Source organism: Thermobia domestica, chromosome 9 (assembly GCF_964235325.1).
Source record: "Thermobia domestica chromosome 9, izTheDome1.hap1.1, whole genome shotgun sequence".
NCBI classification, from domain to species: domain Eukaryota; kingdom Metazoa; phylum Arthropoda; class Insecta; order Zygentoma; family Lepismatidae; genus Thermobia; species Thermobia domestica.
In genome coordinates this window covers 234466374-234481504 of record NC_137462.1, presented here as the reverse complement: position 1 = coordinate 234481504, position 15131 = coordinate 234466374, and the positions used below count along the sequence as shown (strand labels likewise).

At 34.1% G+C, this 15131-nt stretch overlaps 1 protein-coding gene across 1 annotated transcript in view; it reads left to right on the top strand.

The window, feature by feature from the left end:
* The window catches only part of LOC145660616 (pickpocket protein 28-like), a 151376-nt gene that overhangs the window by 51571 nt on the left and 84674 nt on the right, over positions 1-15131 (top strand). The window contains exons 4-6 of the mRNA XM_081725891.1: positions 813-1046; positions 3021-3132; positions 14133-14248. Of these exons, the coding sequence (XP_081582017.1) occupies positions 813-1046; positions 3021-3132; positions 14133-14248 (462 nt within the window). The remainder of the gene's footprint in view (positions 1-812; positions 1047-3020; positions 3133-14132; positions 14249-15131) is intronic.

Below are 15131 nucleotides of genomic sequence, written 5' to 3'. Positions count from 1 at the left end.
AAAATTTCCAAAATTCTCGTTTTTTTTCTTCAAAAAAGCCGGCTTTTTATGTGCAAAAAGCCATCGATTCAAAAAAGCCCGCTTTTTTGCATCTCTAATAATAATAAATAGAATAGTAACAGCAGTTCTCCTCTGAATACTAAGTCTGCCCCCGGAATATTTTTTTGAAAGACACAGTATAAGCTTTAAAAGAGATGTCAGGGACCAATCTTTTGTGCAAAACTCTACATGATTTTTCATTCCCATAACATTTCGATTGAACTGAAGAAAGTATGTATTCTGAATAATCGGTTGTGATTACTAACAAATTGAATATGAATTGTGTCTGCATAAAAGATATCACGTAATAAGTGCCTATGTATCACTTCTGGTTTTAGTAGAGTTATGAACGGAGAGAAAAATGTTATTGAGACGGTCAATTAATTGCAGGGAACAGCATTTCACTAGATTATTCTTTAGGATCTATAGTCATTAACGTTAAAACCGGAAATGGCTTATTTTTACCACTTCCGGTTTGAATATCAATGCCAACGAACTCGGCTTCTAATTTTTGAAATTCTACATCTTGCTAAAATAAATTTCAATCCATCATTTTTTTGCCTCCTAGACATACTGTCGAACACAGGGACAGACAGTGTAATTATAAAGAGGAGTCTCTTTTACGGAGTAGTTAGAAATTGTATTTTTCAGCGTACGAAAGATGCAATTGACTGATGTACTTACTTGATGATAGATATCTGATTCATAACATATTCATAACGTTATACACAGGATATAATATCAACCGTCCTAATATATTTTTGTTCTTTCAGGCTTTTTTGGATTCTGTGTTTGTGCCTGAGCTTCACTGAGTGTACTTTCCTTATTTTAAATTTATGGACAAAATTGGACTCTGCACCGATAGTACTAGTAGATAGCAATGTTTCCGTATCATCTATTCCGTTTCCTGCTGTAACTATTTGCAGTGATTACAAATTGGACAACACGAAAGTTAATATTTCAGATATTAGAGAACAATATATTTCAGGTAGCCCTAGACCTGACGAGTAAGTACATCTCGCTTTAATTGGAAATTCTAGATAGAGAATCTAAATAGAGATCACTATAATGCTTCCGTAGAACATACTTTTAAGCTAGTTCCTTCCTTTGCACATATTTAAAATTCATGTCATAACAAATTCCACAAACCTAGAAAGCTAATCTAAAAGACAAATAAAAAGTTAATATTGGCTGTTCAAGAGTTTGGTATAATATATTTTAGAAAATAAATCTTGATAACTACTTATAATAACTAGAGCCCGGAAATTGATCTTCCCAGATCTATATATGTTACTAGAGCATACTGCAAACAAGTAATTTCGGAAGAATTCATGTCATTGCCAAAAGTTATATCTGCATCATCTTCCATAACACTAACAATATTCTTTTAGTTTTCGAAATCTAGATTAACTCTTCCAATGTGATCAACTTTTGTTGAATATGTGCACCGTTGTTATCAGATACAACACACATGTCCCTGAGAGGATCATTGAAGATTTTCAGAGAACTACATGAAGTATAATGTTCTTCCTTTTTAAGCTTGGAGACAGTGGACAGTGAGTGAAATCTATACTCTAGATATCTTATCTATTCAAGTAACTATCAAAATGTACAAATAGTGCAGGAGCCATACTACTGACGACTGTTGCACGAAAGTGTATAGAGAATTTATCTTCAAAACTTATTTCCTATCTCTCCAGGAATAGTTTTTAGCTTGGATACGCATTTCTGGTATGCAGAAGTTTCTTCTACAACCTACAAGATATATATCCCAGTATACGATGTATGTCAAACTGATTCAATACAAGTTATTGAAGTACTTCCTGCGATTCATTGTCTGAGTGGATGTGATACTACCAGCAAATTTGGTATAAAACAAGCAGCTTTAAAGCTGGCAGAAGACTACTCATACTTGATTAAAGACTTTGGAAGAGATGAACTGTCAAGCTCAATAACTGAAAATGCTGAAAAGTTTTTGATAAGGATGTTGTCTAAGGATTTTAGGAAAATGGATGACTAAAGAATCATAAAATATCATCGATTGTAAACATTAGATTTCACAAAGCTTCCAGCAACATCATCTAGTAAGGCATTATATATGAAAAGCGATTATTTACGAGATAACTGATGGTAGAGTATGTTAACAGATCTACGAGATATACATAATCTTATTGAATATGGATATGTGGAATTTGAAGCAGGGTGTATTTCTCAAATTACCGCACAACACCTTCCTCCTGACTTCACTCACATTTCTACTTGTCACAAGAATGTAATAGTGTGTTCCAGATTCTGTACTTGTAAACGTTCAAAGTGCCACAAAGATTGGAATTAGTGTCTATCGTATTATATATATATATATATATATATATATATATATATATATATATATATATATATATATATATATATATATAGGTTATATTTCACTAATAACCATTTACTGCTTTTACTTTTTAATAAGCATAATTATAATCACTCTTACGTTTAAGATCGTGTAAGTTATCGAAATGTATATTTTACCTTAGTAATGTTGCAAAGAACGCAGTGTTTTCATTAATAAAGCATTTTATAATCTTTAAAACTATTTTTTCTTTCAAAACTGTTTGCACATGATTCAAAAATATGTACTGATTAATTTTGGTCCTTTGGAATTTTGAGCTAAAAGCAATAATTTCGCAGATATAGGCTATTTTTCACCAACGTTAAACATTAGCTGGCAGCCATATTAGCGGCCATTTTGGGAGAAACCTCCCAATACCAGAAACGCGTACCCAAGCTAAAAACCATCCTTAGCCATATAGGAAACAAGTTTTGAAGGGAAATTCTCTATACACGTCCGTGTAAAAGTCTTCAGTAGTATGGCTCCTAGACTAATATCAGATATACGGTACCTTGTTATTAACTTTTATTTTATAGTGTCAACATCTGTTCTCTATTTAGTTTATTTTAAATTCAAAATATCTCTTCTTTGATTACAGGGAAGGTTTCATACACGTTTTACGTTCGATTTGCCAGAATTATTCAGCTTCTAGTCATAATTATAAAAAGGAATGGAAGGAAGATATTGGTATTTCCCAAGGATTGTCAAAGGTAATTCAAAGTAGCAACGTTTCCTTAAAATATTATTTTTAAATATCATATCCAGGGAGAGAAATAGTGGCGGTGTGGACGCTCGTCAAGGTTGTAGAAAATAAAGTCATATTTTGAGTTATTAGAGTCTATTTCCAATAGAAACTTCGTTTTAGACAAAATCCTTCTCAAACATTTCCTTATTCCACCCTCGATTTATTGTATCCATATTCGGCCTAACATTCTCGCCTATTTCCTCTAAAATTTTCGGAACTATACGATTTCAAGAGGAAGCAAATCTTTTGATTTCCTAATTCAGTAGGAGACCAAACATTTTATGGGTTCAATTTTAACGTTGAAATGCACACATTTGTTTAGGGTTACACGTATGTAGCTGTAATACAGTTTATTCAGTGTTTGTGACCATTTAATAAACAACAAGACACATATTTAAAATTTAATGAATATAATGCATTGTTTAAAAAAATCTGCTGTACAGAAATGATTTTCGTAAATCAAATACACCAACGTTATATCTATAAAGCTTACAGAAAGCAACTGAATTCGTTTTAGAATGAGAGGTTTACACTGAACATTATTTCTAATGGTCAGACAACTTAAATAATATAAACATATGGAAGACGAACAAAGCAGATACACAAAAATATTATGTGTATATTAAAAGTTTTTAGATCTAAAATAAAATTATTCCTTATTTTTACCACCCATAAAACCTTCTGACTCGTGTGTTCTTCTGCCACAAACAAAATAATTATTTCCAAAGCTTCAATGATAACTCATGTTGATTTCAAAACTGGGATAAGAGAGAATACTAATGTCTATGTACAGCATATATTTCAGAGCTAAGGTTATAAAATTTCCGAAAATTTAAAACCTCGAAAAATAGTTTTATTTTGGAAAAAAATATAGGGAAACTAAAAAGTTTGATGTGTACCTTATTTCTCTCAGTATACCTCATATTCAATTGCATTTAAAAGTTGAAACTTCCTGCTTCAAATGTGAAAAATATAATTTATACAATATACCTAAATAATAATAATAATGGAATTAAATAAAAAAGAAAGAACTTGATTTAAATATTATATCTTCGAGTAAATCTACTGCCAAAATTACTCTCTCACTCATTACAATATTAATTAAACTGTTAGAAATATAACCCAGATATTTTGTATTGCAATAAGATGGATTTCTAGATTGTAGATAAGATGAGAGTTTACGAAACTCGATTCTGAAAGAGAGAGAATGGAAATGTGAGAGTTTATTCGTTCCCCAGACTGCCGAAATTAATACATGTTGAAACTGGAATTTTGAATAAACATTCTGCATGGACCATAGACCGATGACAAGAAGGTTTACGAAATGTGACTCCTAATTAAGGAAACATGGAGGTAAACACTTTATGCAACTCCAGTGAATCGAACTTAAAACAACTGTTTTGAAATATATAAAGGTAACCAAGAAACTTCTGTCGCTTTTTGTGGAGGTCTGTGTTCAATTAGCCCTCATACCTTGAGTTCAATGCGAGTGAAGATAAGGCGAAGGTCAGTTGCAGTTGTGGGTATATCCAACATACTACCTGGTTGTGGCATTTCAGTTATACTGTGAACGTGCGCAAGAACGGAGTGAACATGAGACCCCCACAGAGTCTCATAAGGGCGTCTATACTGTACGAGTTGAAACTAGTGTCAAACGCCGCTGCAGTAAGGACGGAAGATATGCCAAGCCTTGTTTGAGAGTGTGCTGACAACATGGACAGTGAAGCGATGGTTTAACAAGTTTAATGACTGTGACGAAACACTCAAAGACATACCGTGTGCCAGCAGACCAACACATTAACGGAATGATCTTCAGGCAGCAGTTGAGACGAACAGTGGCCAGACATGAGCAACTAGGACTGCAATTCCAGTTGTAGCCCACTATCTCTTACTGGTTCGTTTTAAACAAATTAATATTGAAACCGGAAGTATTTCAAACCTCAAAGACTGCTACTATAGGTAGAACACTGCAGGGAATGATGATGAGTTCACTTAAGACGCTGAAAATATATTTGGAAACTTGCATATCCTTCTACCCTTTTTTTGTATGAAAATAAAAGTCGAAATGATTTAATTTTTAGCATTTTCGGTTCGAATAGGGGGTAAACGCAGTATATGGAAACTATTCTTGGAAGGCTGATTTATTCCAGACAAACTTGTTGACATATATTTTAATGGAAATCATATTAAAACCGAAAGTACCATTACAGTTCAATCTCTTTCCATTCTAGTGGCGTTTCGGGTGGTGGTGATGCGTTCTCTTGAGATGTTCAATCAAATGCAAAAATAGCATGTGTCTATCCACTACCTTTTTATTTGTGTGGCGATCAACGTTGAAACACCAAGTAGTCGATTTGTACCACTTCCGGATTCAATAGAGAGTTAACGGAGGAGATGAAGCCTTTCATTTGGACCTTGAATCGAGTAAAAAAATGGATTACCAAGTAGAATTGAGGGGGTGAGCGCAACAGTGGTCTAACGCACATTTTTAAAAATGGAGAAAAATCTAGGTAAAGGTAAACACATGTGGTTTTTGGTGCGATATGTGTATGTACAATGTGTGACACTTTCAACCACGTGTTTTCTTTTGGTATATTATACAAAAAAAAAACATATGTTTAAGCAACTCATTGATAGGTACGTTCACCTTTAAAAAATACAAGGACGATCTTGAACTGCCAACTGTAACAGCTTGCCCTTCTGGAAAGATACCTGTCAATAAGAAATTGACGACCTGGTTAAGCTGAGTGACTACACTACCTGTTATGAGGATTTCTGCAGTGACATCCTTCAGTGGCCAACTGCAGAAGCCATGTTTAAAGTAGACAGGGAATATGAAGATAAGCCTGGTTCCAGACAGACAGAGATAGTAGTTTAGAAGGGAATCCTGTTGTCATTTGTAGGACACTGATATGGTAATTACCGTTGTTACTACGGGCATTCCGTATTCCTATTCTACTCATGTTCCTCATTTTTATTTGATACTCAAATACATAGCTCAAATGCATTTAATAACTTTCTGTTATTTTTTTCCAAAACATAACACAACAGAAAATGTTGTTATTTTGGTTACAAACTTTATGTTTTCTTTCGACACAACTAGTTTTATTGCAGAAACACGTTAACTGCAATTTTTATATACTTTTTTATGAATTACGGAATCACAGTTATTAATTACAGGCAACATCCAATTCGCGAACACATTAAGTAATATTCCAAATTTTATGAAACCCTCAAAATTGTTATTATCAGAGATAGATTTTTTATTTCGTTTTTCTTAAAGTTTCAAAAAGTGCATTTAGCTTGTTTCTAAAATAAACGATTCAAGTAGAAATACCACTGACAAGAAAAGATGAAGAAGAATAATGCAATAAGTAATTTATTCTAAAGATACATGATTGTTTCGCAGTGAATTATATTTCAATTGAGCATACAGTAACTTTCAAGACTGAAAATCAATATTTTTTTTAAAGGGAAATAAACTTGATAAGCAATGTTCTCAAATGTATGGTCACTAATGTGAGGAATTAATTCTTCGTATTTTTTGGAAACTTTCTGGAATAAGTTTTGTCACCATCAATCTTAGGTCCGATTCCACATTAAGACGATTTCGGTTTAAGGTTTTAATACGGCAAAGAGCAGAAAAGGTCTGCTCACGTAAGTAAGGGGTAATGAGAGGCATAAAATGTTGCAATGCATTTTTAGACAGCTCTTTATACTCGCAGGGCATAAATTTAGTAAAGTTGAACATTTAAATTTACAAACGTAGGTATAATTTCTAATATACAGTACATACCTCTGGTAAGGAACTAAAGGATATCTTTCTTCTTATTTCTTGAATTATAAATAGCTACTGTATTGCATATTTCTTGAATTATAAGTGTCTATTTTCTTGTATATATATTTTCTTTAAATTTTAAGTACATGTTTTACTATATATTTTTAAATTATAGTTGCCTGTTGTATTGTATATTCCTTGAATTATATGTGTCTACTTAACTCTATAAAAAATCTAATTACTTTCTTTTTAGTAACTGAAAAAACCTTTTTGCATAATGGAGTTGTGAGTTCCATGTTATTACAGCACATTTCAAGTTTTAGGTGTCTGGGATCCCATAGCTAGATCACACGGACCCCACTTTGAGAACTACTGCTTTAGCTTAAAGGGCTTAATCGTGGAACGTTAACCTAATTTTTCTTTAATGTTCATTTCATTTTAAATCCAACTCGGACAACACCATTCTCCACTCTCTTCTCAGTAAATTTATAATTGTCTTTTTCTCTCAATTTGTGCGTTTGTGTGTGTCAAAATATTGCCTTAAAGATAACTACAAGCTCTATAAGAGTATAAACGCTTGAGAATTACATAAAAGGTAAGTTACATAATTTGAAGCGATTGTCAAAATTTAATCAAGCGAGCCAGTACAATTTGTCGAGTAGAATGTAGTGAGTGGGGAAAGGGGGGTAATTCCTACAAGATCCTAGTATCACATTTTCTAGTTATAAATGGTCAAAGCAAGAATGCAATTTAACTGTTAAAAACGAATTTTGAACACAGCGCGTAGATTGACTTGTATAGCTTTCATCATTCACTTTTTTTTTGAGAGAGAGAAGAGGCTTAAATATTTCACAAATAAGATTTTCATAAATTTATTCTTCTCGTGCGAAGAAGGTGAATTTCAACTAGTTATTTTATTTTTTTTAAATGGCATAAACAGTGAAAACGTGCTTCGAAAATCCAGATTAAGGTAACTATGTGTCTAATTATTTTTGCATAATTCTTTTTACACCCTCCAGTCAACATTTTAAAAGAAATTGTTGATTCTATTTCATTAGTTTTAGAATATACGTATGCGTAACCAGGGCAAGAGTGAACGCTGGGGCAAGAGTGAAAATGGTATCGACGAACAAGTGGCAACGTTGGTAAACAAACGAATATTGAAAATTAGTCCTGCACGACACATGTAGGAACGGAAAAGGAGGGGAGCCGTGTGCGTGCAGTGTGAAGAGCAGCAGAGTAGAAAGTTTGTTGCAGACGAAAGAAGTAAAAGATTCATAGGTAAGTGTCACAGTTTATAGCGTAGTTTCAGCTGAAGGTGCAGGATTGGAAATATTTCCTGGAAAAGCTGTATAAGTTCGTATTTCTTATCAGTGGTACGCAAAAGAAAAAAAGTGCTCTGGCGGGAAATGGCAGAAAATTTTTGGAAGATACCTGAAGCGGGGCAAGAGTGTACGAGGCAAGTGTGAACGTTCAGAGTTACCGCTTGTTTTAAAGTTGGGTAAAGAAAATGTAGGAGCTAACACGTAACATTGAGTAAAAAACATTTCCAGAGGTAAGACAAAAGTTGGCGGCTATAGACTACTAACAAAACGTTTGCATTATCGTTTAGCATTTCGTATCCCGAGTTGTTGAGCATATGTCATGTCGCACGGGAACACAAAAGAAGGTAGAAATTCACATCAAAGTCATCCACACTCATGGGTACGCCCAGCCAATTCAGTGGGAAATTGTTTTCAGATACATCAAACAGTGAAATGAGGATTTCCTGTATAATATGCGAGTGGTTTCACGAATAATGTTCCAATCTTAATCAAAGGAAGTCTGTGTACGTGTGTGACCATTGTGTGCACCGGAAGTAACATTTTTGTGCTTCGTGATTAATGTTGAACAGATTTCTCCTATTTTCATATTTTGTAATTATAGCATGTATGATATACTGTACTCTAACATTTGTTGGCAGTTCTATTTGACACTAATCTGTTTGGTATTTTATAACTTCCTTAGTTCCATGTAATCAGTACATATATATCTGTGATTCAATGTATTGTTTGGTGTTTATGCCTACGTTTCTATTTTTTGATTGGACTCTACATCGTTGCCCCAACCATTATTTACTCTTACCACAGCATATGGGGCAAGAGTACAAAATGTTTCCTTCGTCAAAACTATGTTATTCCTCTGTATCCTCTGCTCGATTTGCCGCAATTACACTGTATATGTTATTAGAGATAACAGGCTTTCACATAAAGAACATATTGCGTTTTTCTCTGTCACCATTCCACCGCAATTCTTTGATTTACAGAAAGTGTTCACTCTTGCCCTGGTTACTCATAACTACTTTTCCAAGCTTATATTAAGTATGTATAAGAACAATTTGTGGAAGGTAGAAATCTGATATTTAATTATAAGTCACGATGCTTCAGCAAGAGACCAATTTTTATACTCAGCATTGTGGTTCTATTTTGGGCTTTTAAGATTAAGTGCAACTCATCACGGATCACAAATCAATCACCTTCTCACAATCTTGTGAGCTCTAAGACTGACGAGTTGAATGCTTAGGGATTTAACGTAACGTAACCGAGACTATATGAGAGGTGGGCCAACAGCCTAACGTGGGATCTTGAACCAGATAAATTCACACTGGGAATCGAGCCCAGGTCTTCCGCACCGAACACTAGGACAGAGTGTACTTCCATGTTTCCCATTTATCGTTGCAACAATTATTTGTAAGTTCATGATCAATTTGTCATTGTCTTCTTTAGCCTAAATGTCATAATCATAAAATGTTATATTAAAAGTTACATTTCTTCTGGATCTGACACGAACTCTTCCAGATATAATATAAAATTCCAGGACACAATACTGTCTTTCCACTCGGTAATAACTCAGGCTTATTGACCATATTTTGATTAAATACTGGACGTGGTTTATTTTTTCAGCATGCTTTAAAGATCTAATAGAGTGACGCGGATAGCTCATATTTTTATTTCCCTTCCTCTTTGCTTTCACAGACAGACCATTATTCCATTGACATACTGCGTATCATAAATTCGTTTTAGAAGCAAAGTGCCTTCACTTCACAGGTAAAGCAGAGACAGGATACACACTTCGAACAACGCTTCAATAAATATTGCTTTTTTGTGCCTATAGCGTATAGTGATGACTCACTGAATAAATAATAGCTTACTACTGAAGAAAGTTTCATTGGGTCAACAGTCTCACACCAACAAACAAACAATAAAAGATCCACACTCGTCATATTATTTGTTCAAAAATAGAAGAAAAAGAATATAGTTGCAATTGCAATTATATTTATATTTGCAGGTAGTAATGCGCTTCTTTACAAAAATAAAATTAGTAATACCCACAATGATCATGATTCAATAAATATCACATAATATTACTCTGGTCTACACCTTCTCATTCATTCATTCTGTAGAGTATTTCGTTTGTGATAAACTTAGTGTCAGCAAAACTGCATAGAACTACTTTCGCTGGTTTCAACTACAACCATTGGGAATGAGTGGAATACCTTAAAGAAAGCGTGTGCTATGTTTTATCGAATTTAAATCATGTTTACGTAGTTTCTACAAGATAATAATTTTATGCATGTGAAAACCTGCAGCACGGAGAGGATTTTTCCCCTTTTACTCCCTTACTTTGATAGATTCTTGCTACATCAAACAATTAAATTTTTTTCAAAGATTGCAGGAAGACACATACCCAGTTTAATTAAAATGAAGTAAGTTTTACGAGAGTTATGGTGAAACAGACAGAGAGACAGACGGACAGAAACACAAATTCTGATTGAATCAGCTTACAGGTACTTGCTATTTCATTTCAATTACTTACAATTTAGTTTCGGATGTAAATTTCTTTTTATATTTTATTAAAGGGAAAACATGTAGAACACTCTTACTTTTGATCTGCCTAGGTAGAATCATACCTGCAGTCTTACGTTATTATCTTAGAAAAGAATAAGAAAAAATCTAACAGAATGACACCATATATAAACCTCTAATACTACAAGTAAGGCTGTTCCTTCGACGGAAGGAAAAAGGTAAACATTTCAAGTAATGCCTCTTCCTTCGAAGAAAAGAAAAAAGTTCACTTGACGAAAATTCGAACATGGATCAGCTGATGTTTGTAGTTGAGAACGTTACCCATTACGCCACTTACTCATATGGTCTTTTTTTTTTTAAATTTTGCTACACACTTTAAACATTCAGCTTGTGATTTTTGTTTCTGTCGTCTTATCATACAACAGTTTCTCTACTTTCCTCCTTGTCACACTGTTCGTGTTATTTATTGTGTAAATTGTATTCGGAAATGTAATATATTTTGTTGTTTTACGAGAATCCACAGATTTAAAAGTTTTTAAGCTCAATTACATTGTTAAGCGAACTAATTTTATCATATCTTCCATCGCTTCACTGGGCAAGAGATACTATCCCGCGAAACAACATGCGTTACTTCATGTGACAGTAGGGGCGTAATTCAGGGAGCAGAAGGGGGCAATTACCCCCCAACAGTTTGAGGTTTACGTATACTTTAATCGATTGTCTACTAATATATTAGTACAAAACGTAAAAGTCTTACGCTAATGGTGCTCTTGCCTCCCTCAACTGAAGTCCGAAATGAGGCCCCTGTGTGACAATTAATACGACTATGAACTTGCGGTGAATGTTTGAGCGTTACAGGCCTTGCAATGTATAAAACTATTTTCCGAATAAATCACATTCGACTTTGCGTCCTAATAACTTATATAAAACACTTTGAATATTTAAAATGATTGTAGTTGGAGTGGTCGTATATGTTTTCATGGTCATGACTTTGAATACTCAAATGCGCTTAGCGTGGTGATTTATTTCTACTTATGTGAAATGTACTGTATAAATATTTCAACGCATAGGTCCTGGGGCCTTCAAAAGGTTAAATAAATGCGTAGTTTGAGGCGCTTCCTGTAAAGCATATCCCATCAAAAAGAGTGAACCTGCCACAAAGTAAACCTAGTGCCTTAAAGGATAGCATATGTTTCGGTCGCTTCTAGAGAAGCAAGAATTTCTACTGTGTGTATCGTTTTTGAATGCGCTGTATTTCAGTTTAAATTTAAGTTGCCGGTGGCAATAGCCGAGTAGTCTCGGGCGTTCGGTTTCGGATCATGAGGCGCAATCCACTGCGGGTTCGAATCCCTCTAAAGAGCAAGGTCGGAATTTTAACTGTCCTGGATATGTATGTGTTCGTGTCCTTATCGAATTTGGTAAAGGCCATGTATACGAGGAAACTCGGGTTGCTCTGGAAACTAAAATATGATCGGTTAATCTTTTTTCTTTAAAGAAAAAGGTCAGTCGTAGATTGGTCGTTTGTCGTTCTAGGGGTCTCTGGTTCGATTCCATGTCACGTTCCCTACTTTTATTCTGTACGAGTATAATAAACGCGCCGTATTTGATTAAAAATGAAGTTTTGTATTTTGTTTGAAAAATCTGCAATGGTGATAATTTAGTAAATACTCTCCGAGTCCTTAATTCCATATTCCTGCTTTTGCTAATCAATTTGACTTTTAACAAGCAACTGTTTTGAACGAACTGAAAGGCTCTTTATTTATGCAAGCGGAAATAAGTAACGCCTAACAGTTGGTAGAGTAGTGGTTTTCTAAACTGCAGGCCCGGTTTCGATTCCCTCCCTTTACATTTTTGTAACATGTTTCATTTACAAGGCTGAGCTCCAGTTGGATGCTGCTAAATGAAGGATAATCTCCAGTAGAGAAATTCAGTGATCTTGCAAAAAAGGAAGAAAAATGAATGGAGAAAACGAGTTGTAGAGTTAATTCTATCAATGTTTGTATATTTGATATTATCCGTACATATCGTGCATTTTATGATGAATATTGACACTATATTTTCCTTTTTTTCTCTTTGTGTCTCAATGTGTAAAATTTCACAAATATTATACAAATCATGAACCCTCAGCTATATTTGCAACCTAACGGAAATACGTTAATACGGATAAGTTCTCCAACTCGTTTGAGTTTTATCAAATTTTGCATTTTTTATATTTAAAAATAAATTGTCAATAGTTAGTATTTTCAAAAGTTATTTAACGAATAATGAAATCAACAATTTCTTCTTTCGAAGTAGTATTACGTATGAGTCAGTAGTGCCGGAACCTAGGAGCTCACACCTTTAGACCCCCAAGATTTTCATTGGGGTTAGGTTGTTCCCCAATCCATCCATACTTTTAATTGATTTGCAGGTACGAGTACTGTTAATAGTTTCAAAACTCAGCGCAAAGCTTTGAGTTAGTTAAAAAGATAACCTACCATATATACCGCATAATCTATACGTATATTATTTGATACGCGGATATGTATAGTTATTTGAACTAAGTAAACTTGTTTATATAATCCTCATTTGAGTTAATTATAAGATTAACTAAGTCCCCCGACTGTTATCTTCTCATCAGCGCCTCTGATATCCGTATACTTTTTCAAGTGGCTGTGTATAGTTTTATGTGTGCTTCATACAAACAAGAAGTGCTGTGAGTACAAGTATTCAAAGACTCCATTTTGTGATTTCGTCAGCCAGCGTTTCCCTCCACTTCTGCACGAAAACAATCTTTACGATTTGTGCTTTTAACAGTTAGGGTCAACTTCACGCTGGTATGCTAGCTACTTCCAGGCGTAATTAATCTTGGAGCAGGCGTTAGTTGGCTTGCCTAACTCACGGGTTTTGTACCTCAAGAATTTCTGTGGCCCACTGTACATATTGATTAGACACTAGTACAATCAACGCATTTCACAGGTCTGTGACAAGACTTTGCTGACGAATACACTCGATTAGTTCATGTGTCACAAGCTTTGTGTTACACATGACGCACAGGATATCAGACATACTCTGAAATTGTGCAGGAACCAATGTTTGTTCTCTATTCTTTGTGTGTAATGACTTTAAGATGGAATCAGTGCAAGTTCCATTTACTGTCTGTTCTATAATTATAACGAATATGTAACATTTGGTTATGTAAATTGATTCAAGAGAATTTTTTAGTGTTTGAAGCAATGTACAACGGTGAACACAGAATGAAATACATGTTGTTCGTTTCTGATAATGAACATCATTCAGGCACCTCTGACTCTATCTTTACTTTGATAATATTGTTTATTTATTTTATTTATTTGATTACAGCTTTATTCATACAGAAGTGGCTTGGAATGCAGTCTTATACACGATGTTTTGACACCGCTTGGATTCTGTTATACCATTAATATGTTATCACCTGGAGATATGTTTACCAACGGGACGTAAGTTTGAACTTATCATCATATTCTTTTTTTTTCTTTTTTTAATCGAGTGACTTGGGTGAATATAATAGTAAGCGCTATTTCTTGTGAAATTGAGGTATTAGGTGGAATGGCTTGATGTCGAAGCAAAGTACAGTGCGGTTCAATTTCGAAAATGTACTCCCATGCGCAAAAAAAAAATGCGCGTATACTGTAGCTCACGATTTTTCGCAATTATTTCATTTTCCTTATGTTTATGGGTAAAATTCAGTTATTAGTATGTGGAGATAATAGAAAGCAATCCATCTAAGGAGATATTTCCTAAAAATATAATAAAATAATAAAAATATAAGCAAAAAACAAAATTATGTTCGGTTTTATGTATACTGGCAATAATGTTTTCGAGGGAATTTTTGGAGCAGCACAGCACGATTGTAGAGGGAATTACAGAATTGGTAACAGAACAGGGGGACAGTTGAATCAAGGAACAGGAAAGTGGAGTAAAATATTGCATTTATTGGCTTAAATCTAGGGTGTAAATTGTCTGCCAAATATAAATTAGCTTCTGTAATCAAGATGTTGTACGGGAATATATAAACAAAGAGAAAAACTGTTGTCTTAAGTTTGGAAGTGACATGCTCTATAGCCATGAGCATTTATTTCTTAAGAAAAAGATAAGCAACAAAAGAAAGTCTGTGTGGTCAAGTGGGTAGAGTGGTGGATTAGTAATTCTTATACTGTTTTGACCCCAGATCGAATCTCATCCGATCCTATTCATTTTTTTACGAAACATTATAGAAGTGTATAATTTGTATGTTAATAAAAACTGAAACAATACAATAAAGAAATAACTTTTTGTTTCCTCTGATGACGTATTTATTTAGAATTAGTGTACTATTAGTAA